A 25,981-nucleotide genomic window follows, 5' to 3' on the forward strand; every position below is an offset into this window, starting at 1 on the left:
CAATCAAATTGGTTAGGGGTGAGTGGGAGAAATATTCAGAAGTACCAATTTTAGTGTGCACAAAGACTTAACATTATTGCCTTCGAATTCATGAGTAATCATGATTTGGGAGTAGAGATGGGAAGGCCTGGGGGGGGGAAATGGGGGGCACCAGGTTTTTTTCCTTTTTTCCCCAAAGCCTTTGGGAAAAAATGGGGGGGAACCTGGGTTTTCCCCCCAATTTTTCTGGTTTCTTTCGAAAGGCTTCCCATCACTATTTGGGAGTCAAGGTTAAAGAAGCATTCAACTTCAAAAGCCAAAACTGAAAATGTTTATTAACTGAGTAACCAAACCAGACAAAAGACAAATCACATTACATAAGCTGATCAGGATGGGATCAAAAGCAGCTTGCTGGATAGAGTAGCTACCACATGGACATAGTTTTGGTCCTCCCTCCCATGAGTTGGTGCATTGTGAGGTATGGCCTGTTACCCCAGGGTATTCCTACTTCCATCTGCAGCACGGTGGCAGGCTCATTGTTCCAAGTCTAATCCTCAAACGAAAGCAAGCCAATAGACTTCCACATGACCATTTTTATAAGGTGGAAGAGTCACCACCCATAACATTTAATCCGAGCAGGCAAAACCTAAAGCTGTCAATGTTCATTGACTTATAGTGAGCTTTGGGGTAGACCCTTCATTTTTCCCCTTGGGCTAGATGCTGCCAAGTAAGAAACTCCAATTTTGTTGGACCAAGCCTATTGCACCAGCTCTGAGAATTTACAACATGAAAAAGGTGTCAGAACCATGCAATGACTGTGAAGGCTCTTTCATATGTGACAATAGGATCAATGGTACTTGTCTAGATGGTCCTAACCACCCCCAGCACCCTTAATAAATACATTAGGAAGGAACAGGGATTTCCTTTCTTTATTGTTACGCCAATATCCTAGATGAGGAACCATGCCATTGTCTTCCCTCTGGCTCAGTAAGAGCAGATCTGAAACATGGGATCTGAGGAGGGGAATTACATTATTCCTTTTGAGAAAAAAAGTTCCTACAGAAAAGATTTGACCATGTAGGAAAAACCCAAACTTTGGCTATATTCTATAACAACAGTAGCTGCCAGGGTGGCGAAGAGACACACAGTCAAACTTTGATAAGTGAAAGAGCATTTTAAAAATATCTACAGGTTTATGTAAAATCAAGGCATGTTGCCTCAGCCCTCTCCCTCCTCTCAGGAACCAAAGGAGGATGCAAAAATTGGGGATCCAGGTCACTGCAATGATGGAAAGCCCTCTACAAGTGGAACGGATATTTGGACAATGTTGGACAAAGTTGGAGCGCCATAAACAGTACAGGAGTTTCAATACAGAGATTAAGCAGCAGGTGCATGTCTTTCGACCTACGGAGGATCCTACTTACAATTTCACAATTGTCATTTGTGTGCTTTAAGGCCAGCTCAAAATTAGTTTCCAGCTAATTTCCCTCTTAAGGGACGCGGGTGGCGCTGTGGGTTAAACCACAGAGCCTAGGACTTGCCGATCAGAAGGTCGGCGGTTCGAATCCCCGCGATGGGGTGAACTCCCGTTGCTCGGTCCCTGCTCCTGCCAACCTAGCAGTTCGAAAGCACGAAGTGCAAGTAGATAAATAGGTACTGCTTCGGCGGGAAGGTAAACGGCGTTTCCGTGCGCTGCTCTGGTTTGCCAGAAGCGGCTTAGTCATGCTGGCCACATGACCCGGAAGCTGTATGCCGGCTCCCTCGGCCAATAAAGCGAGATGAGCGCCGCAACCCCAGAGTCGGCCACGGCTGGACCTAATGGTCAGGGGTCCCTTTACCTTTAATTTCCCTCTCGTGCTCTTTGCCTTACAAAGGATCTGCACAATTACGGCACATGTGGTAGAGTGGAACTGCTCTCCCAATACTGGCATTGCTGCTGCTTATCTAAGGTGGGGAGGGGGGCATGTTCAGGAATGCTCCTACCGCTGCACTCACACGCCCCCAACCTTGCCACCTTCCAACCCCAGTCCCCAACCAGGTAAGCAGTGGCAGTACCAGTGTTAAGAAGGTGGTTCTGCAGCTCTGCCCCACTGCATGGGCCCCTACTGCCTCTATGTGTTCCACCTAGTGAAAGAGGCAGATCTGAACCACTGCTAACTTCTACAGTTTCAGGGATGGGACAGCCATTGCCTCTTTGTCTCAGTACCTCTTGGTTCAATCTGCAACCCGTTTCGCATCCAGCACCAATCTAATCAAATCAAGGCTGCTTTTCTTTTTATGGGGAATCTGCATGGTATCATGATCAAAACACCTTTCCCCTGTTTCCTTCCCCTTCCCCCAAGCTCAGAAACTCCCCCCTTTTTTTTAGTATAGTGAAAAGACAGCAGGTGCAGTAGGTTTGGGGCTGGTATAGATTGCTCCAGCCATTTCCTTCTCTATGGCCCTTCTTTCCTCTTGCAGAATCAACTTTCATCATTCCGTTTCCAATAGCATTTCTTCTTATCCATTTCTTTTCTAAAGTTGGCGAGGGAATCATGACCAGGAGTCAAGTGAGTGGGGAGATGGTATTTAACCCTTAGGCTCCCCTCCCCAATCCCTCCTCCCAATTTTGGGGAAGACGAAAAGGGGACACTTGTTTTGATTAACATCCAGCTGAAAAAAGCTCTGAGATACTTGAAAGCTTGACAAATATTTTGTGATGCTTTAGTTGGTTATACTCAAAATTAATGTATTACCTCACCATTATTTTTGAAAAGTTTTACTGATGGACTGATTTCTATGTATTCCCACAAAAGAAACTTCAAACCCCAAACAAGAAACCACTTAATGAGGGGCGCTGTTAAATATCAGAGAACTATTAAATGCACCCTAGGTGTTGTTTTTATTTGCACAGCAAACCTGAGATGTCTTAGGATGGGCAGTGCAACAAACCATCTGTTTTTAAAAAACAATTTGATATTAACACTTCCTTTAACTAATCACCAGTTCATTCAGACGCTTTCCTACCTACTAAAACATTCAGACAACTCCAACCGTCCGCTTTCAATATTCTCAATAAATCAGAAAAGGTCACTATAATACATTTCTACATATTACAAAAAGTCTGCCTCTTAAAAATTATGCAAAGCAGCCAGCAGTCCTGAGGTTAGGATGAAAAGCAAGCTTTCATTATAATACGTATATAAGGCACCCTCCACTGGGATGTTCTCCTATGTATACCTGTCACGAAATGAATGCTCTTGAGCACATTCCACTCATTTCCATGGGGTCTGCACTGGGGAACATCCCAGTTAATTTTGCCTTTAGCACTCTACATAGAGCAGATCAGCAATGCTATATTTGCTCATCAGTAGCAATTTCCTAAGAATGAAACTTCCTCTTCTTTTTACTACACTGGCACCCTAGGTTTACAAAAACACGGAGGAGAGAATCTACATCTACATCTCATAATTTTGAAGCTGTGCCACAAGTGTCTGGTTCCGAAACAGTTTGTATAATATATACAGCAAAAACAAAAAAGGGGGAAACAACAGAAATATTACGCAGGAGCTCCATCCTCAATATAACGGGAGTTGCTTTCTCAAGTTCATTAAATTACAAAAAGGGTACGAACAAAAGTTTGGAATTATAAACATAAATTGGTCAAATAAAATATAACTTTAATACAAATATTTCAAAATTGCCTAACTTTTGTTCCTACGAAGCAGCTTCTTTTGCAAACATCGTGTAAACAGCTCAGTTCTCCTTCCCCCTCCCTCTTTTCTTTCATGCAACTCATTTTATTTGGTCAGAGAAAAGACAGCTTCTTATGCCGCGTGATCATTTCCCATCAAATGTGCCGTCCCGTCAGAAAGAAGAGGGGCTTGTCTTCTTTGGCGTTGGCTGTTTGGAATTCGTCTCTCAGTCGGAATTGCCATTCGTCTTCCAGTTCCAGTCGGACGACTGTTTGGCGCAGTGAGTTCCTGTCTTGGCATATGACACATAAAGTGGCACCTGTGGAAATGATCATTATTATAGGTTGTTGGTTGCTGTTGTTTTTGTCATGTGTGCATCACTTTCTATATTTCCTGCTCCAAAAAAAACCTGTCTGCAAAGGCCTCCCGGAATGGTGTTTTATTGCAGGTATATTCTGCAACAGTTAATAGCGCATCAACAGTGGATTTATTCTGCTTTATTAGTCCTGTGATGCTTCCCCAATACTACCACATTATTCCAACCAAAGTGAGACAAAAGAAAAACCCAGAACACGGTGAACGGCATGGATATGCACTGCACACAGGATATGCACTAACTGGAAATGAAGCAGTATAACCACCCCCAAACGTTTTCAGGCACAAATAGTAATGAAAGTGGGATCTTGTTTTTGGCCTCCCTGATAGCATCATGGGCACAAATACTGTATTTTTCGCTCTAGAAGACGCGCTTTTTCCCTCCTAAAAAGTAAGGGGAAATGTGTGTGCGTCTTATGGAGCGAATGCAGGCTGCGCGGCTAAGCCAGAAGCCAGAACAGCGAGAGGGATCGCTGCGCAGCACTCCCTCTCGCTGTTCTAGCTTCTGGCTTAGCCGCGCGCAGCCTCTTCAGGGCAGTGGGGAGCCTTCATCCCGCTGCCCTGAAGAGGCTGCACAGCTATCCCAGAAGCCAGAAGAGCAAGAGGGATCGGTGCGCACCAACCCCTCTTGCTCTTCTGGCTTCAGTGAAAGCAACGCAAAGCCTCTTGAGTGCAGAGGGAGCGCTCCTGCCTCTTTGCTCAAGAGGCTTTGCGTTGCTTTCTTGTTTTCCTCCTCTAAAAACTAGGTGCATTTTATGGTTGGGTGCGTCTTATAGAGCAAAAAATATGGTAATCATAAGTGGGTGATGAAAAGGACATTTGGAGAGGCCCCAAGTGGCTTACAATCATAGAGTGCATAACTGCAAATAAAATTGAGTTGCAGCCAGGATAGCTAAGTTGGTGAGAGCGTGGTGCTGATAACACCAAGGTTGCAGGTTCAAATCCCCTTATGGGACAGCTGCATTTTCCTGCATTGCAGGGGGCTGGACTAGATGATCCTCAGGGTCCTTTCCAACTCTACAATTCTATGCTTCCATGCAACAATAAGGTCAGTATAGATAGCAACATAGGCCTAAAATCTAACCTCTCAATTAAATAACAATTTAAAACAACAAGCGCCATTCAAAGGGGGAAAGCAGTCTTAAAGGGGATAGACCACCCAGGGTTTTTTGCTCACAACTTCCAGGGGTTCCACTGGAAACTGGCTAATGTGCCCCTCCTTCTGCCCACATCTGCCATAGGATTGGAATCACACTTTCCCCCATTTGCAAAGTAATTACTCCTATTAAATCTTCCTCCCTTTGTTGAGTAAGGCATTATGAAATTATCTTTGGAGCACTCAGAGCTCTTGCTGACAACTGGAGTGAATACTTGGCCTTGTGCCATGCCCTGGCTCCTGCTAAACATTTTCCTTCTCCCCAGGCAATATCTGTCCCAGCACTGAACAGCCCCTTTTCCCAGGAGCTCCTCTTTCTCATAAGCATTATGTTTGGCACCAAGGATGCAAATCTCAATTCTTAATGTTTGCTGGATTTTGAATGCCAGAAAAATGTTTGTTTATGTTCAGTCACTGGTATTTCCACTTCAAAAGGTGGGGAGGTAAAAAAAAAAAAAAGGTGGGGAGGTAGGTGATGGGAAAGACTTTGGCTTCAGACCTCGGAGAGCATCTGCCAGAACAGGAATTGGGCTGGATTATGGTTTCCTAAACTTGGGTCTCCAGCTGTTTTTGGATTACAGCTCCCATCATTCCTAGCTAGCAGGAGCAGTGGTCACGGATGATGGGAGTTGTAGTCCAAAAACAGCTGGAGACCCAAGTTTAGGAAACCATAATCCTTTGACCCAAAGATTGGGGAACCTTGGGCTAGATAGTTTGACCTGGTAGAAGACAGCTTTTTTATGGATCACACATACAAGTCTTCCCAACCACAGCAAGGTTGTGAATGGGAGTGATGGTGGCACAAAATTCCGACCTGTTCATTTTATGACATCAAAATATTTTAAATAACTAAAACAAAAACAAAACTGGCATCAATATATCTACAAATGTTAGTTAGGCATGGATCAGAATGTCCCCTCCGCCCTCTTTCTCACAGCAAAGATGTCAGAAACAAGTCATAGCTTGGTGTGTCAGCAATACTTGGTTCTTACCTTTCAGAAAGTGGAATTTCTTCAAGAAGCTTGCTACCACAAAGGAATCACAGAGGTACAGCAGTAGTCCACTGAATATCATATCAGAGCAAGTCACATTCAGAGAATGAGGTCGGGAGCTGACATAGCAAACTGCAATCTGATTGCAAGGGGAACAAAGGCAGGTATTATAGTCCCCTCAGTCTAAAGCACAGCTAATTTTAGCATGATCAAACTACTGCGCCCAAAGAAACATCTGCAACCATTCATAATATGAACATTTTGAAACGCTGTGTGACTCTTTCGTAGCAAATGTATGCCATTTGGGGGTTATTGTGGTGAATAAAATAAAATTTGTTTTATTTTTCAAAAAATCATTTATGCATTTTTATGACATATACACTGGGGAAACCCAGCCAGACAGGTGGGGTATAAGTAATAAATCATCATCATCATCATTATCATCATCCAATATCCATATATTATCCCTTTTCCTAGGACTTCCCAGTCCATCTCTCCATGGCATTCTAAGTAAACCTTGGAGCCGAAGGGGTATTGGGTTGTTCCCAACTTTGGTTTCTTCTGGGTTTTTCTTTTTCGTTGAGAGGGTTCTGAATGTCTGCTGGTGGGGGGAAGAGGAAGGGAGTACGGCAGAATAAAATAAAATCTGTTTTGCCCCATCACAACTGTAAGTGATGGCCTTTCCCAATGCCACATGGCACTGAAGCTGCAGCTCATAGCATGCGCATGAGGTTCCTCAGAGGAGCATGAAGGAACAGCTCATCCTCCTTGCACCTGCACTGGAACCTGATCCACTTTGACACATGTGCTTTTCCACTTAAATATGCGTTGGCATATTAATTGCTGAAGCACATGCTTTCACTTGGACCACTTAATAATCATGCATGGGGAGACAAAGGAAGCTGTCTATCATGCTCAACAAACAAACAAAATGCATTACCTGGGGTCCCAAATTAAGGTAGCAATCCACGGATAGCACTGGATGGCTGTAGTTCTTCAGCGAGAGAGGAAAGAAGCGATGGCTGTGATACTGGAGGTATTTTTCGAGCAGCAGCTGAGCAGGAGCAGCCAAGAAGGTGTGTTTGCTGTCGGGAGCGCATATGTACTGAGCCGGGGCAATCGAAACGGGGTTATCCGATGCCTAAAAGGGACGCGCCATACAGGGGGAGTGTGACATTTAGATTAAAAACGCAAGGGAAAGCCCCCTAAAGGTTAATACAATTAACACCAGTGACAACACTGGCCACATATGGGTGGACAGCTTATAGACCACGGACTTCCTTTGGATAACTACAATGATATTTGGAGTGAATTTACACAGAATGTATTAGGTTACTGACAATTATATGTGTATAAGGATAATGATAATATACACACCTGTATATTAATGTATGATAACGTAAGAGTATCCCCCCCTTCATTCTCATTCTTTCTTTCTTTTCTCACTCTATATCTTTTTTATAAATGAAATTCTTCTAATAAAAAACAACCAAATATATGGTCCTGTTCAGGTCTTCAAGAAGAAGAAGAAGAAGAAGAAGTTTGGATTTGATATCCCACTTTATCACTACCCAAAGGAGTCTCAAAGCAGCTAACATTCTCCTTTCCCTTCCTCCCCCACAACAAACACTCTGTGAGGTGAGTGGGGCTGAGAGACTTCAGAGAAGTGTGACTAGCCCAAGGTCACCCAGCAGCTGCATGTGGAGGAGTGGGGATGCGAACCCAGTTCACCAGATTATGAGTCTACCGCTCTTAACCACTACACCACACTGGCTCAAGACCTCTCTCGATTAGTATAGCAAAGAGGGGAGAGTGAAGAAGACATGACTAGCTGGCCTATAGAATCATAGAACTGCAGAGCTGGAAGGGACCCCATGGGTCATCTAGTCCAACCTCCAGCTAAATCATCCATGCCCTCCACCATTTCCCTGCCACCTTGCCACAATGCTCTCCATGTATTAAGGGTGTGGGGTGTGGCGAAGCTATGCAGTGGGGAGCCTCCACTCAGGCACAGCTTTCCCCACGTGACTAAGAACCTTGTACGATCTGGCTTCACATCATTTGGATGCATGTGCCCTTCTAATTAAGCATGTGTCAGCAGGAGAATGTCCTACCGATGAGAGTTTTGACTTCAGCAACACAGGCCCTTACTTGTGTCGCTACCACTTAAGAACCATTCATAGGGAGACACAGGAAGCGGACTTGTTCTGAGTCAGACCATGCATCTGTCCAGCTCAGTATTGTCCACACTCACAGGCTGGACCTCTACGGGATTTCAGACTGGGCCTACCTGGAGGTGCTGGTGACTGAACCTGGCAGCTTCTGCAAGCAGTGCTGGTGCGCTAGCATGAAGCTACCGGCCTCCCCTCTAAGAATCACTCAGGCTTTGGGGGTGGGGACCAGCCTCTTCCTGGAATGGTACAGTGGTACCTCGGGTTACATACGCTTCAGGTTACAGACTCTGCTAACCCAGAAATAGTGCTTCAGGTTAAGAACTTTGCTTCAGGATGAGAACAGAAATCATGCTCCAGCAGCACGGCAGCAGCAGGAGGCCCCATTAGCTAAAGTGGTGCTTCAGGTTAAGAACAGTTTCAGGTTAAGAATGGACCTCCAGAATGAATTAAGTACTTAACCTGAGGTACCACTGTATACACTTACAAAAACAACAACTTCTCAAATAATAAGCTTCTTATCAATTGCTACAGAGCATGCAACAAAGAAAAACAACAATAAAATAATGATTATCGTTCTTCTTCTTTGCTGTGACCTGCATAATCTGGATTCTAAATAAATACAAAGGCTCTCCCCATAGCAGACTATCATCCTCTAAAACAGCGGTTCTCAACCCGTGGGTCCCCACATGTTGTGGGACTACAACTCCCATCATCCCTGAGCTCTGGCCTTGCTAGCTAGGGGTGATGGGAGTTGTAGTTCAACAACATCTGGGGACCCACAGGTTGAGAAAGGCTGCTCTAAAACATAGAGGGCAGCATGGCAGGTGAGGAGGATGAAACAGGGCAGATAAGAGTTTGCATCCTCCCTCATCATGGGAGGTTTGGAAAGGCTGAACAGGATCTATCTGTTTCACATATTCCCAATGAAAACTGAAAACAAGCTGACATGCACAAATGAGTGACTTTGCCCGTTGCACCAACGTCTTTCCTTTCTTTCCCCCCACTGTATTATAAGAACGAAACCAAAAGTGGGAGATTTCGCAGAAATTTCTGAATTCTGACCTTTGACTTAATATGAAAGGACCTTTGCCCGCCAACGGCAATTTGCTTCTTCATGACGCTGAATCGGTTGAAGCGACAGATCAGGAGGCCGGCGCTGTGGGCACGCAGGTTGAAGTCCACATCGTCACACACAAACCTGTCAGGCGGAGGGGACACAGAATGCAAGAAGCAATAGGCCTTCATTAGCTGAAGTGTTTCAAATTGCACGGAAATCGCAATAGTGGATACGGTTTTAAAAGGAAGAGTGTAAACCAAGACATCAAGGAAACTGGTTCAAGCGTGACATTTGACAGAAAAGGGGTATCAGTGCTCTGGCAGGCAGTGCCGCTGTGAGATTAAGGACCAAGCCCCACATAGATACGCTGTTTATATATTTTTTTCTAAATTAAATAAGCCAGGTGTGATATTGAAAACTTTTACACATGATGCCAGTGAGGGATTCAAAGAAGCTATTTTCATCAGGACCACAGCAGGAGAGGAAAAGTAAAAACTTCCTCCTCGCCACCTGCCAAGATTCTGATAATTGTCACCTCCCTTAAGAACTGCCATTTGCATTTGTTTTAACATGCAAGTTAAATGCAAAGACACATTAATCATCACATCTAGTTTGGCCCTGTTTATTTCCTTTTATTAGTTATTTTTCTCCGTTGCCTCATGCAACAAGCCTGTAGGCGATGTACAAAGGAAGAATTGACGGCACATCAGAAGAAGAATTAGCAATATGTCAAAATATAAACTTACGATATTAATCAAGCGAAGCAACAGAAATAAATGAATATTGACACCAACACAATCATATAAAAACTAAAAGACACCCCCCACACACCAGTTAAAACTGTTCACTGTCAACTGAATACAGACTAAAAGCGAGTATCTACTTGCACTTTGACACGCTTTCGAACTGCTAGGTTGGCAGGAACAGGAACCGAGCATCGGGAGCTCACTCCGTCACGGGGATTCAAACCGCCAACCTTCTGATCGGCAAGTCCTAGGCTCTGTGGTTTAACCCACAGCACCACCCGCGTCCCTATAGCTTCTTAGGGACTATCAAATATAGTGTGGCTTATGCTATCAGAGACAAAAATCTACTTCATCAGCCTTGCCTCACCTGTTCTGGTTATACTGAACGTTCTGCGTTAGGTCCACGTTCAGCATGATAAAATCGTGAACATGGCAGCAAGAGAACGGCTCCTTGATCTCTCTGCTCTTGGTTTTACTTGACCACTTCCTCATCCCAATCAAGGAATAGTGGGTGACATCCGGAGTTGATTCAATGTGCTGAAGAATTTGCTTCAAGGAAATGTTCCTTTCAGTCCATGTGTATTCGCTGCAAGGGGCCAGAGAAACAGTTCAAAATCTGATTGCTCGAGGAAGCCCAGTGAATATGCCATCCCAAAGAAACCGCCCTTTACCTTTTTCTGTCACCTGAGCAATCCATTTCTACAGCATTCCACATGACACAGGAGTCGTCAGAGATGATGATGAAAGGCCAGATGTCTTGAGGCTTAATGCCCAGCTCCTCCTGCCGATTTCGCTCAAGCTCCAGATTGTGGTAGGACAGTTCTTTTATTAGGAAGTGAGCAGCGCCTAAAAAGAGAGAAGCAAGCCACACACTGTAACGGGAGAACTGAAATCAACATTTTATCTAGAAATCTTTTGCTGTATCACTATCTCACACCCACACACTCAACTTTGCTTTATTCTAAGGCTGACAGCAAATTCAAGTATTTTTAGACTAAAACCTGGAAGTAAGTCCTACTACATGCAATGGGCTTACTTCTGAGTAGCCATGTAAATGATGGCATTGCTTAGTGATTAAGCACCTGCCTTTTAGTTGATTCATTACTTGATTAAATTTGAATATGTGTATGTCGTTTTGACATATTGAAGGGCGAGGCAAGATTATCTTCCTCTCTGTTTTGTGCTTTGCTGGCATCTGAATACATTTTTATTTAAATAAGCTTTTGATTCTGTTGTTGCTGATTTTAATCTATTGAGTGTTGCTTTTGACTCTTTGCGTTCCTGCACTTTGATGCTGTTTTAGCCTGGTGATTGTGTTTCAATGGTGGATTATTGTTTTATCCATGCTTGTTTTGATATTTCACAATCCGCTTTGATACCCTGTTTGAAAATTTCACATAGGCAGCTAGTTAGCCACTGTGAGAACAGAATACTGAACTAGGTGAGCCACTGGTCTGATCCAGCAGCCAAGCTCTTAATTCGTTCTTACGTTCCCCTCCAAAAAGGTGCCAGGAGGCTATTGTTTTGGTTCCATCCCACCACGCAAGCCACTCCTATAACCAACCAAGGCTTTATTTAATTATGCAAAAAATTCCTGCGATTTAGACCTCACTGCATTCACACAGCCGAGAATTTCACCATATACATACCCACTCCAGCACTGTTGAAAATACTTGGCAGAACAAGCATGATGTGATTGGGCCAGTATTTTTTATATATTGCCATTTCGTACTCTTTGACGACTAGGACGTGCAAATGGCTGGCCCCATCCATTGCATGGTAAAGGTTAAAAAGTCCATGTTCGTGACGTCCAGTTGTGGGAGTAAAAGTAGGGCTCTTTATATAATCTGGGCTCTATAAAGTTAGGAATCTGTGTTATTATGGTGGGTTAATATAAGCAGCAACAACAAAAAAGCTAGAGAGAGAGGAGGGTCAACAACTAAATATACTGGCATTGTTTCATTGTAATCAACAGGTTTCCAGCAATTTACACAAAGCTGAAAAGCTTACCTGCTAGCTAAAATTTTAAATACGTTCATGAGAAACCAAATGAAATGAAATACAGTGGTACCTCTGGATGCAAACAGGATCCATTCCGGAGCCCCGTTCGCATCCAGAAGCGAACACAACCCTGCGTCTGTGCGGGCCGCCATTCGCCACTTCCACACATGCGCAAGCGGCAAAACCCAGAAGTACCGCACTCCGTTACTTCCGGGGTGCCGCGGAGCGCAACCTGAAAATATTCATCCGAAGCTACTTCAACCCGAGGTATGACTGTAAATGTCTGGATCACTTCACTTATCGCATTCATTGTTGGATGAGTATTTCAGGAATTTTGTACTGAACACCCCACTTTTGTGTCATGGAAGCCTCTGCTGGATCGAAGAGGCGCAATCTGATACAACCCTAGGTTGAGACAAATGAACTGAGGTCTCAGGGCCCTCTGAAGAGCATTTGGTTGCCCAGCTGCCAACCCAAAGGCCAGAGAGGTGTGTGAAGGAAGCAGGGGTGGTTTGCCTTGGGAGAACTGAGCGTGGCAATGATTCCACCATCCTCTATCCTCCTTCAAGGGATAGGGACTGTACAGTTAACAATGTCATGACACCGAGCAGAGCGAAGTAATAAATTCTGAAGTGCTCTTCATAACGAAGCCCTTAAACCCTTTTAGAATTATACAACAAAACTGAACTTTGACCAATCCAGACATTGCAGGTGGCAATAATAAAGGGTCTTCGTAATTTCCCCCCAAAAGAAGTGGCGGTGCAATGCTTAGCCATGCATGTTAATGTAATATTCCATATGCTTAGCTTATGGATGGGTGTCTCTCCAATAAAAAGCCTATATATTTGGCAGGCAGAGGACTGGCAAACTGTACCCGAGGAAGAGGAAGTCGTCATCCCTGCTGTGAAATAAGGAGTGCCACTTTGTCCCTGCCCATCACTCCTTCTCTCCTCTACTACACCATTGCCTTCAAGGTAGGTATCTCATAGAAGGGACCCTGGAGGGTCATTCTAGTCCAAACCCCTGCAATGCAGGAATATGCAGCTGTCCCATACGGAGATCAAACCTGCAAGCTTGGCGTTGTCAGCACCATGCTGTAACCAACTGAGCTATCCAGCTAAAGTCAGTATAAAGAAAGAGTTTCTCTTCTTGAGACCATTGGCAAGCAGTTCTCCTGGCAGTAACATTTTACAACTATGCATAGTTTGATGATGCACATCTCAAAAGATATGCGGAGCTTTGTCTCTTTGGTGATCCTAAAACATGCTCCAAAGAGCTCTGCAGCTCTGCTAAAGGCCTATTTCAGTACTGTACAGTTTGCATGCTGTCTTCCTGAGCAGCAGATATATTATACATAAAGAAAAGCAGGGTATTTTTATCATTATCCAGAAGCAGAGCCAACCCAGGGAAGGAAATTTATATCATGGCCCCGTACGAATGCAAAACAAGGTCTGTGCATGGCTCACATTGATATTTACCTACCTTATCAGTGACAAGAGGCAATCTCATACTCTCCAGCTGTCTTCCCGGATGACTAAAGACAAAATGGTGCTCCTTGGACTTAGGGATGATGAAGTGAAGCTGAATTTCCTCTCCAAGCATGGAATAGGAAAAGGCAAAAGCGTGCAGGGTGGATTCATAAAGCTGAGGAGGGAGAGTGACAGAAGCATAATTCACCTCGCCAGCTAGGGCACTAATGCACATGTAGGAGCAAATTAAATCTTAACAGGGTCAGGGAGTGCCATTTATGTAGAGATCAGTGGTCATTTATGAGGATGTATTTGGAATGCAGACTCTGAAGGAATAGCGTCCGGCATTTGTGTACTAGATACTTTTGGGTTTTACTAATTCTGCCACAGTTCTACTGCATCCTTTAAAAAATTACTAGATTATATACACTTTATGTACACAGATGCTCTAGCTCTAGGGTCCAAGGTTGGACTTTGGTTAGTCTGTCATGGTGAGGAAGACAATCTATGTTTCTAACATGTTGTTGCTGTTGTTTAGTCGTTTAGTCGTGTCCGACTCTTCATGACCCCATGGACCAGAGCACACCAGACACTCCTGTCTTCCACTGCCTCCCGCAGTTTGGTCAAAGTTTCTAACATATATCAGGTTAAAAGATATAGTAGTTATATAAACTAAGGGCAGGAACAAACAAAGATACAACTAAATTAGCAAAATCTTTTTAGGGGTCTTTGCAGCAAACACGAAAAATCTAGTAGCTCTTTCCATTAATATTTTGTTCAGGTTAGCCAATAAGCAGTCAGCCAAATGCCATTCAATTGTCCTTCCTGCATATCTTAAGAGGATGGGAGTAAAATAAGGTATTTTGATCATCTTACAGAGTTATATTTCAAAAAGAGTTAATGTTTCTCTTGCTCCATTCCCACAATGGCAGAGCCATTCGTTATAGGGAGTAGCGTAAAAGCATCCGTCAAGTACAGCAGAAATTAAATCTAGCCCTAAAACAGGGCAGCCAATATTCAAGATCATCCAAATAATTGGCCTGACCCTTAGAAAAATCAGAAGACAAACCAAGATGAATGGGAGAACAGCTGACAGAGAATAATGCACAAAAACAAAACTAAAAGGGCTCTATCAGTCTTACCTGGTACCTGGGGTTAAAGCCCATATACTGATGACACTGTTCACAGTGATGGTAAGTGTTGTAAGCAGCGTATTTGGATAATCTCATCCGTGTTGTCTGACGACGCACATACAAGTCCTCTTGTTTTCTGCTTGCTGTACTATCTGTACAAATATATTTTAATAGTGTCAGTTAATTGAGCACTGGCCAGCGCAAAGGAATTGCCCCATCCTTGAGTATCTTCTGAATGCAAAATTATACTGGTTGCAATCAAAAAGGAATCTGAAAAAAGTTGCTATTCTCATGGGAGTGTTGACATGTTTACTGTAAACATTGTTCTCAATCTATTCGTCTGTCTATATGTAAATAATTTCTGTACCCACCAACATCTTTGAAAAACATTTCTCAGGCTGTTTGACATAAACCACTGCCATATGTCACTGTAACTGACATATTTGTTTCCATTTCAGTTCAGCTTTAAAGTTAACAAACGAGGCAGTAAATGTAATGTGCTCTGATTGCTCTACAGTGCTACATGTGTGATAAGATTCTCATAAATATTATAAATATATATTATAAATATATATATTATTTGGAAATCACAAATTATCCTGTAGGCAAATTCGTCCCTCCAGATGTTTTGGGACTACAAATCCCATGATGCCTAGCTAACAGGACCAGTGGTCAGGGATGATGGGAATTGTAGTCTCAAAACATGTGGAGGGCCGAGTTTGCCTATGCCTGCTGTAGGGAATTGAACTAAATGACTCTCAGTTCCCTTCCAATTCTATTCTTCACTAGCACCCTCTAGTGGCATTGCTAAGTCCTCCTCAGAGTGTGCTTCTTACGGGTTTATGTTATAAACCACCCTGTGAACTTCAGATGAAGGGATGCATATAAATAGAATATGTGCATGATATATGCATGTGTGTGTACAAACACACAGACACACACAAAATAAGTCACACCATTGTTGTAGTTTTAGCAAGATTATGGTCACATCCCGCACCACACACCACATTAAGTGCTCTTATACCAATGTAACAGACATGGCTCCCCCCCCCACAAAGAATCCTGGGAAACATAGGGCGATGATGAAAGTTGTAAGGAGGCCCTTAACAAACTACATTTCCCATGAAACCTTTGGGAGAATCCATGACTCTAATAGAGCGCTTTACATTGAAGGTAACACCAGTGCCCAAATTACAGCTCATCAGTCTCAACAGTTCACAAACCATACTTTGTGACAGTTTAAGAAAGAGACTTCCCTTTGCTCCTGTCAGGGAACTGCCATCGGAGCTGAAGGCGGAGAGAAGGCTCCAGAGGGATGCCGGAGAGGGTCCCAGTAGGGAGAGAGGCAGCCCATCCGCTGGGGAAGGAAATCAACACCAGTGGAGAAGGGGGGCAGATGGGGGAATCGGAGAGGTGGCTCCAGGACTCCTCGCCGGAGACCAGCAGAGAGAGTACGGGTACTCCGCTGCCCACACCCACCCTGCACAGAAGACTTCCGCGCAGGGAGAGTAGGAGAAGACTGGGCGACAAACAGCTTTTATGCTGGAAAAGGTTCAAGAAACGCCCACTGACGGATTCTGCCCGCGACTGAGGCAGCCACAAAACTTGAGGCTGTCCAGACAGAAAGGGTTCAACCAGGTAACCTAGCCAGGAGCGGCAGCAACTTATGCACGAGCAACCCCTAGAACCATTACAGCTCCCTTCTTCTTTTCAATTTATGCCATATGCTGGGGACTTGAGGAATCAAAAGGCAAACACTGGGAAAAGGTGGCTGTGAGCAGGGTGTACCCCTTTACACACACCCCGGCATTATTAGCCTCCAGCTCCCAATCTTTGCTGGCCATGGGTCATGCTGGTTGTGGCTGATGGGAGTTGAAATCCAAAAAATGGCTGGAGGGACTCAGGTTCCCCATCGCTGTCGTATGAGTTTTAGGACTACAGCAATCAAGGCCAGATTAGAAAGCAGAACTAGCTAGAGATTAGTGGTCTCACTGAAGTCCTTAAGTACTTAATTCAGAATTGTACTGAATGCCCATAATCCCAAATGAGTGCCATTCCCCACACTACTCATCAATGGAATGCAAAAAAACAACAACCAGATTCTGATCAATACATTCTAACTGGACCGTTTTATGGCATGAAAGATCATTACCAAACAGGTGTCTGGTCAGAATAACTGAATAAATAACTATCCCTGACCTTCGCTGCTTGTTTTCTGGACCCTTGAACAGATGAGACTTGCATCTTCATATTTTGGATCATGGATCGTGTAGTCGAAAGGCATTTTCTTGACTGTTTCCAGATCGGGCCACGCGTCCCCTGACTGGTGATAGTACGGCTCTGATTCTTCTTTAAGATCTACAATCACAGGAAAACAAACTCATGCTATGCACACTGTTATACCCTTTTCATCATTCAAAAATGCAAACTCAAAAATAATTAACTATTCAATATAGAAGGAAGGAAGGACAATTCTTATTGTCTTTGCCTGACTGCCAGCCTTTGGTAATGGCTGCGTTAACTGAAGACTGAAATAAATGAACATGGGGGGGGGATTAAGAGCACAGCAATAAAACACTCAACTTCTCATTAACAATTACAAATTATTCATCCAAGGTTTGACATGTAGGACATACCAGCATTGATCTCCTCTTCATCATAAACGTCTACTTCCGTCAACCGAATCAGCATTCTAGATAAAATACTGAGGAATTGCAGATAGGCACCTGTCTTTCCTATCTGTAAAGATATAAATCAGAAACTTATAGAAGTAGCTTATGAAATCTAAGTACATTAAAGTATCATTTCAGGTGTCTGAAAAGTCAGGTGACCAATGCAGCTTGATTCAAAGCCCAGATATGATGACATTCCTCCTACATGAAACGGAGAGGCAAAATGCACAATGATATAATAATAAAAATAATAATAATAAATGGTGTCCCTTTTCTTGTTACCTACCTGTGGTGGTCCACTCAGTAGCAGCCTCCTTGGATGAAAGGTATCCATCCTGCCTTCATTCCTGTTGTTATAGTCCATATGGATCGGTTTGGGGACGGTCCACTGGCGATAATATAGAGACTGCTCGGTGCAGGTCATCATCTTACTCATGAGCGGGCGGAAAGAACTGGCCCACATGACCGAATGGTAAGGCAAGAGGGACGATGACTTGGGAAGCCCTGTGCTGTCTGCAGAAGTAACCATGTCATGAACCAGTTTGGGCAAGTAAACGATGGGGGGCTGCTGGGATGCTTTGGTCATGGAGCACTGAGAGGCCTGCAGAACGAAAGAGCTGTGGGCAGGTGCTGAAGAGGCGGAGGAAGATGAGAAAGGAGGTGGAGGCGACGAAGTGATGGAGGCCTGAGCAGCTTTGGCTTCCAGCTTTGAGTCTCTGTCTGCTTTCGGCCTCTGCTTTTCGGAGTTATTCACGCTCTCTTCGGTGCTGCTGCTGAGTACCGGATGGGGAGATTTTCCCACCTCCCCTGCAGTTACCAAAGGAGGAGATGTTTCACTGCAGAAAGCTGTGCCTATGGACAAAATCCATAACTTAATAAGAGTGCTCTGTTCAATCATTAGTGGCAACTGAAGGCTGCGATATCCCCCTGACCCAATATATAATCCCAGAGATAATTATTTATCAGTGATAAATACAAGTGGAAAGGTAGATTGTGTAGTGCACCACTCCACTTGAGCCCAGAGAGTGGCTTTTCCCTTACTGCATCACAGTAAGTCTTCCTTCAGTACACAAAAGCTAAGGCGCAATTCACACAACCATGTCAAATGCAGTGAAGTGGAGATTTCTCAGGGAGAAGTGAGTGTTGCCTTTATCATGTCTGTCTGTCTGTCTGGCCCCCTTTTTTGTAGGAGTGATGGCAAAGCCAAGCAACCACAGCATTAGCAACACGGGTTAAATCATTGGGATTTCGGTCCCCAATGTACATATTGTAAAGGAGTCATGCTGATGTCTTACTTGATGCTTTAGAAGAGACAGAGGAAGCAGCAGAATCGTGTGAGCCAGACCTTTCTCTTTTGATGGGGCTTCTCTTTTCCGAAGAGGAGCCTATTCCACAATTGTGAAGAAATGGAAGTTGTGTTTACATTTGCTGGACATGATCCATCTAACTTAAAAATGCAAAAGGCTAGAGAAGCAGAGTAGGGGCGAACAGCCTATATCCTCCTCCAGATGTTGCTGGACTCCCAACTCCCATCAATCTTGGCCAGCACGGCTAACAGCCAGGGGTGATGGAAGCTCACAAATGTCTCCCGCCCCCTTTTCAGGTCAATGGTCCTATGGATATCCCTTTACCTTCTGTTACTGTTTCTTCATCTTCGTTATCAGTACTGCTTAGCTTCTCCGGGTCACTCTCCAGGACATCATTTGTGCCTACTGCTTTTTCCACGGGGACTTCAGAACTTACAAAATAGGCTGCCAAGCCCAGTTCTTGCTCCAGGGCTGTTCTCACCAAGCAGGAGGAATTTATCAGACGTAGGTCACAGTACCTCAAGGACCTTGGTGGGACAGACAGGAAGAGAGACAGGCCGAAAGACCAGGTGAATTCCACAACATTACTACGATAATAACTGAAAGCACTTATCTGTTGTCATTTCCTGTCCATCTGGGATGTTTAGATAAAGCAGCGCGGCAAAATCCTGTTGCATTTCAATAACACCTTGACTGTTGCAATTTAGGGCACATCCACACTTTATTTTGAACCCTAGTTTATGTGTACTGCTTAATTCCCCTGGATCCAAGAGATTTCCTTGTTCCATGGTTGTTTCTTGCAAAAATCCAGTCTTTTCCACTGAATCTGATCTTATCTGGAAATCTTAACCAAGCTTCAAATCACCGGGCAAGGATGGAATTTTGCAAGGCATAGCCGTGGAACAAGAAAGCCCTTTCCTGAGGGACATGTGTGTATTTCATATAACTATTTTCCAATTCATTCATACGTGTGTGTGTGTGTGTGTGTGTGTGTGATTACCTTGGGAGTGACTCTCCTTGGGGATCCATTCCACTAAAAATCAATATGCAAGGCAGTCCCTCCAGTTCCAAATAAGTCTGAGGCCTCCATTCGGCATCTTCAATCTTCTGCCAAATCTGCCAAAACATTTGAAACACACTGTTTTATAGTTCACTCTAGAGAAAGAGTTGCTGTACATGCGAGCTGTCATAATGTGGAGTCGTGGTTAAAATCTGTGAACCATCAAGTCCCTGGTTCAAACCTCAGCTGAGCCAAGAACATGCTGAGTGGCCCTTCATTCACTCTCTACTCCCATTCAAGAGTACGGTTAAGAGAGGAACATTTATTTATTTTTCTCTTTATTGACGGTACTTATAATCCATCTTTTGACAAAGCCCTCCACAAAGCGGCTTACATGTTTAAAATGCATATCCACAGATAAATTTTAAAAATATACAGTCAACAGTAATAACAAGATTCCCATGGAAGAGCATGCAGCAGGAGGAGATAGTGCTGAAAAAGCTTGTACTGCTGGAACAATCGGAAGAGAGCGATGTTGAATTCCTCCTATGGAATTTACTTCCAAGTAAACAGGAGAGATAATGGAGAGTCAGGAGGCAACAAGCCAGCCATTGGAGTGCATCCCTTCTTGGGTGCTTATATCAGAATTTGTATCAGAAATTGTGGGTTGCCATCTGATTTATTCTGATATTAATCTGATTTTAAGCTGTATTTCAGTCGATTGCTGGATTTTATGTTTTAATGTATTATATATTTTGATGTTAGCTGCCCTGAGCCCGGTTTGGCTGGGGAGGGTGGGATATAAATTATTATTATTATTATTATTATTACTACTACTACTACTACTACTACTACTACTACTACTACTACAACTATTACTATTAGAGGCACTGGGCAACCCTACACATGTCTACTCTGAAATAAGCCCCATCAAATGACTTTTATTTTCTCTGGTGCGGAACACATTTTGTCAATGGACACTGCTAACCAGCAGCTGTCATGGAGTGGTTGGACGCAGAGGAATGGTAGAACCACCAAGGGAAGAAGGTCAGAATCCAGGGGGTGATCAACAATGAGTGATCAGAGGGAAAAGAGGGGGGAAACTGGGAGGAGGAAGTGTCAGAAGCTGAAGAGGTAACAGGGCTTAGTGAGCTGGGAGAACCTGTGGCAGAGAGAAGTCCAGAATCAGAGGCAGAAGCTAAAGCAGATGAGTGGAAGGAGGGAGGCCAAGAGGCAAAGATGAGTCAGGCTGGTGAAGAGTCATGCATGTCTCCCCCTCTTGCTGTGACAAGTTCCCCTCCTCCCTTGTCTCCCAGAACTAGAAGAGGCATGAAAAGAGCAGAGGAGAACTTGGCTGTACACAGGCACAGTCCCTGATTGCTTGAGGAAAGCTCTGGACAGAAGGGGACTTAGATGGCTTTGAGGAGGCAGGAACTTTCAGTCTTGGCAACTGGTTTTCATGACCACTGGGAATGAGCCGCTTTGCTCATTAGGCCTGTCACTCAACCAAGTCTGTGGAGATCATATTTTTGCTAATGAAGAGTTAACTCCAACTTTGAGCTGTGTTATTACTGACCTGCAGGCTTCTGTGACAGCAGCAGTGGTGGCTAGTACATTAGAGAAAATGGAACATGGACACACCAGCCTTAGTCTGCCCTCAGCCAGCCCACACCCACCTGCCTTCTACTTGCCACTGGTCCAGGATGTGACCCTGCCTGCACTGGCTCTGGCTCCGCCTACTGCTGGTCTCCTTGCCTTCCACTCCACCAGTCCCAATGGGCACCAGCCACCATGGGTATAATCTGCACAGCTGAGGTTGGAACTCCAGCTGGAGCAGAGCTGTTCTGCTTACAGTGGTACCTCCTGTTAAGTACTTAATTCGTTCCGGAGCTCTGTTCTTAACCTGAAACTGTTCTTAACCTGAAGAACCACTTTAGCTAATGGGGCCTCCTGCTGCTGCCGTGCCGCCAGAGCACGATTTCTGTTCTCATCCTGAAGCAAAGTTCTTAACCTGAAGCACTATTTCTGGGTTAGCAGAGTCTGTAACCTGAAGCGTATGTAACCTGAGGTACCACTGTATTACCTTCAGCTGCTCTACGAAATGCTTCCCTATGGTGATCCCAGAGTTGGGATTGCCCAGGATGATTTCGAAATGGTCTTCGAGGGCTAGCCTTTCCCTCACGTGGTTGAGGCGCTCGTAAGCGACTGCCGCCAAAGGTATGCACGGAATCCTTAGAACTACCATCAACCCGTGTCCGTTGGGGCACTGGCGCGAAGAATTGATGAGGTTCTGAGCGATCTCTAGAGTTTCCACTGTGGTATAGTTTTTCATCTGGGACAAGCCACACACCGCCATCATGGCTGCGGAGTAGTGCTGAACAAGCACAAAGGTCCTTATCACAGCGCTGTGCAACCTAGGAAACCTGAAACAAAACAGAAAGCGGTGAGAGCCTGTGCAGATGCTTTGCTTGCAAAAAGTGATGGCCCTCTTGAGCAACATTGTGGTGTGCATAAAGGTAAAGGTAGAGGGACCCCTGACAATTAAGTCCAGTCGCAAACGACTCTGGGGTTGCAGCGCTCATCTCGCTTTACAGGCTGAGGGAGCTGGCGTTTGTCCACTCCGCAGATTTTTTCGGGGTCATGTGGCCAGCATGACTAAGCCGCTTCTGGCACAACGGAACACTGGCACCAGAGCAGCGCACAGAAATGTTGTTTACCTTCCCACCAGAGCAGTATCTATTAATCTACTTGGACTTTTGGAGTGCTTTCGAACTGCTAGGTTGGCAGGAGCTGGGACCGAGCAATGGGAGCTCACCCCGTCGCGGGGATTCGAACCACCGACCTTTTGATCGGCAAGCCCAAGGCTGAGCATAGGACACCGTTATTCCCTCTGGTGGCAAACTTAATTGACTGAATGCTTATTGGTTGGGAAGTGAAATGGATCCACCCAAAAAGAAGGCTGTGGCTTCTATATACTTGGGGGACCCCCTCAGTATGCAGAAATATGGGGGAATGCTCAAGAAAACAAGAGCGCTCAGCCAAGGAGCTTTAAAGGGCAGGCCATGCCTGGAGAACATGGAAGAAAGGTAAGTGTGGATCGGCCCTAAATTACTTTTTGATAATCTGCCTGACACAATCCAGCCACTTAGCAGAACTGAGATGGCAATGCATGTATATATCACTATATATCAGGGGGCGATCTAAAGGAATAAAGAATGCCGTCAGCCGTTCAAACCTACAGTCTACCTACCAACCTACATTGCTTTTTAAAAATGTTAACCACACTGCAAGGCAAACACGGTACCTTTTCCCCAAAGCCACGACCATTGCTTCAAAAGAGCTGTCATAACGAAGCAAGGGAAGGCTGTGTCCGGAAAGAGTGGATTCGATAAACTCAGACAATCCGTAGTACTTCTTGTTTTCATGGTACAAGTCCACACCCTTGAAATAAATGACAGTGACTATTAACAGGGTTGTTTGCGATGATGATTTAACAGTTCACCAATCCGGTTATCGCAAATATACACAGGGCTATGAATAAGACCTTGTCCCTTCTCTGTGGCCAATCCTACTTCCCTCCTCCACCATGATCCTCACCAGTATCCACTCAGGGATGGATCAACTATGCAAGCAGTTTAGGCAGCACAATGCACAGAGTGTGTGCTAGACACGGCGTGGATATTGGGGTGGAATTCAACACTGCACTATTACAATTGTTCCATCAGTGCAAGTGTTTCTGTTTGCCAGGTGTAACGATCTCCCCTCTCCTCCCACCTGGAAGTTGTTCTGACCCCCAACCAGCCAATTCGGGGGGGGGGGCTGGGATGGAGAACAGGGCAAGGAATACCCAGGTGCACTAAGCAGGACTCACTCTGCTGGCTCCCCGCTAGAGAAACTGTTTAATTGAATCCTGACCCAAGTTTTTCTGCCTTTTGCTCCTAATGCAATCAGCATCCTCACGTTCTAGAGCAGAGCTTTCCAAACTTTTCACGTCAGCAACACACTTTTTAGACATGTTGTCATTTTGTAACACAGTAATTCAGTTTTACTAGCAAACCAGAGATTAAACTGACCCCCCTTTCCAGGCCTGGGAGGAGCGCGGGTTCGTTCACGCAACACACCTGCACACTGCAGCTGACACACTAACGTCTTGCAACGCAAGCTCTGCACTAAAGAATCTGTTCTGGGATAGCTCAGTCATCAGAGCATGAAACTCTTAACCTCAGGGTTGTGGGTTTGAGTCCCACATGGGGGGGGGGATATTGCATTGCAGGGTGTTGGACTAAATGACCCCCATGGTCCCTTCTAACTCTGCAATTCTGTTATCCTTTATACCCCAGCATTTTTGTGGTGCTGCAGATGTACTAGAGCACAGAGAATATGATGTGCTCTTTTGTAATCAACAGATCCCAAATCGCGCCTTCAATAAGGTAGGAATAAAAGTAGAGGGGAGAGAATCAGGGGGTAAAGGAAAAGGTAAAGGGATTCAGAAGAGCCAAGAGAAGTGACTGGAGATCAGCAAACATGGATGTGAGCCCCATCATTTTGCACGACAGCTTTGCTTTGGAACGTAACGCTGTGGTCGTTAACAGCCAGACCAGGCATTAAAGGGGAAAAAGAAAAAAGCTCCCATAGAGCCTAAGCGTTAACTTCTTACATTGTTGTATAATGACGGCCAGTGGATTTCATTATAAGGGCTGATGCGGGTGTGTTGCGTCTGCAGGGCATAGGGGAAGGAGGTCACGTGAAGCGTCACGATATTTGGAGCGTCTTTCACCTCTCTGCAGTTGAGCAGCCTGTCCACGAGCCCCATGGCAGGATCGGACTGAGGATAAAGGCTATGAACTGCACTGTAAAAAACAAAACAAAAACAAGCAAATGAGAGTGCACAATTTTACTATATGGTCAGTACTCTTTTTCTAGAAAAGGAGGTGCTGGAACTCACCATGAACGCCTCCCTCTTTCTCTTAGTATGGCAATGGAACCCACCTGAGAGTTGCCAGGACTGAGTTCTGGCGAGTTCCCCCTGGGAAAAAAGCCCTGTATATGGCAAACCCAACCTTCTCTGACCATTGGCCATGCTGGCTGGAACTGATGGGAGACAGAATCCAACCTCTGGAGGGCCACAGGTTCCCCATCCCTGACACAGGGTAAAACTGATACATATGCATCAATTAAAAACAACAACAACAACTATCAAAAGAGTGATCTTTGGGTCACCTTTAATGAAATTATTATTATTATTATTATTATTATTATTTTAAAAAGCACTTTACTACTCAGACACTGAGGATACATTTTTGACAATGACTGTAATATAAAGAACTGAAGTTGTATTAAGGAAAATTATTTGTAGTGCAGCTGTGGCATCACACAGCCAGTGTCAAAAGAAGCAGGTTTGTCTTTGGAAAGGATTGTACAATGCAATATAATTGTCTATTGCAACCGGTGTCTCATTGCTAACATCATAATCTGGGAAGTGAACTCTTTCTTACCTTACAAGGTCCCAGTGAGCATGGTCATGGATCAGCACAAAGAGCGTGTGTGGATTCTGCATCGAGTTTTGTAAGAAGGCTTTAAACTTAGTCTGGGCTTCTGCATCGAGTTTGACCACATATTGCTCCACCCTCTGCTTGGTAAGGTGCTCCTTCTCCAAACCAAGTTCCAACAAGACACCTAAAGGAAGACAACGAATGACTATCGGACAGTCAAAAAGCCAGCGTTGCCAACTGTGATTTTTGTACGTGTTTTTCGGCAACCGGTACCTGAATGCCAGAGGTGGAACAGCGTCTGCTGATAAGTCACTTCCGAAGGAGGGACGCAGATCAGAAAATCGACTTTCTCAAAGGAACCCAAGTCAAGGTTTTGAGTGCTGGAGTCTGCGATGGAGCAAACATGGGAAAGCAATTTCTGAGCCACTGCAAGCTGAAAGGGGCGGATCTGATGGTGCTCAAGGTTATAACCTAGAGGGGGAGAGAGAGAGAAAAGGATGGTGAAAGAGAAAGAGAGTCAGACCTTAACTTTATTTATAGCATGAATGTTATAGACAGCCATGTGAGATATGGAGCAGGACATCTAAGTTTGCTTCAGCTCTCTGCTCTAGAACATCATGATCTGATCACGTGACTCCACAGGGGGAGATATGCATGGAGGATCTTGGATTGGAGCAAGGAGCTGGGGCCGCATGGAGGCAACTAGGGGGTTCTCAAAGAGCTGTAAGGTATGTCCAAGAAAAATAAAAGGCTC

The 25,981-nt window shown here is 44.6% G+C and overlaps 1 protein-coding gene across 2 annotated transcripts in view; it reads right to left on the reverse strand.

Moving 5' to 3' along the window:
- Window positions 1-287: 287 nt before the first annotated feature.
- GREB1 (growth regulating estrogen receptor binding 1) overlaps window positions 288-25,981 on the reverse strand; it is a 98,419-nt gene continuing 72,725 nt past the window's right edge. For both annotated transcript variants that reach the window (XM_083431343.1, XM_083431344.1), the window contains 20 exons: window positions 25,501-25,698; window positions 25,231-25,411; window positions 24,393-24,585; window positions 23,040-23,176; window positions 21,819-22,158; window positions 19,736-19,851; window positions 19,060-19,262; window positions 18,724-18,813; window positions 17,715-18,280; window positions 17,393-17,495; window positions 16,956-17,114; window positions 14,766-14,908; window positions 13,637-13,798; window positions 11,803-12,007; window positions 10,825-10,999; window positions 10,521-10,739; window positions 9,413-9,548; window positions 7,117-7,317; window positions 6,177-6,315; window positions 288-3,972 (listed from right to left, as the gene is read on the reverse strand). In XM_083431343.1, the coding sequence (XP_083287469.1) occupies window positions 3,809-3,972; window positions 6,177-6,315; window positions 7,117-7,317; window positions 9,413-9,548; window positions 10,521-10,739; window positions 10,825-10,999; window positions 11,803-12,007; window positions 13,637-13,798; window positions 14,766-14,908; window positions 16,956-17,114; window positions 17,393-17,495; window positions 17,715-18,280; window positions 18,724-18,813; window positions 19,060-19,262; window positions 19,736-19,851; window positions 21,819-22,158; window positions 23,040-23,176; window positions 24,393-24,585; window positions 25,231-25,411; window positions 25,501-25,698 (3,830 nt within the window). In that variant the 3' untranslated portion in view covers window positions 288-3,808. The remainder of the gene's footprint in view (window positions 3,973-6,176; window positions 6,316-7,116; window positions 7,318-9,412; window positions 9,549-10,520; window positions 10,740-10,824; window positions 11,000-11,802; window positions 12,008-13,636; window positions 13,799-14,765; window positions 14,909-16,955; window positions 17,115-17,392; window positions 17,496-17,714; window positions 18,281-18,723; window positions 18,814-19,059; window positions 19,263-19,735; window positions 19,852-21,818; window positions 22,159-23,039; window positions 23,177-24,392; window positions 24,586-25,230; window positions 25,412-25,500; window positions 25,699-25,981) is intronic.

The sequence above is a fragment of the Podarcis tiliguerta genome, assembly GCF_965153285.1.
Source record: "Podarcis tiliguerta genome assembly, chromosome: 3".
In the NCBI taxonomy this organism is placed as follows: Eukaryota; Metazoa; Chordata; class Lepidosauria; order Squamata; family Lacertidae; genus Podarcis; species Podarcis tiliguerta.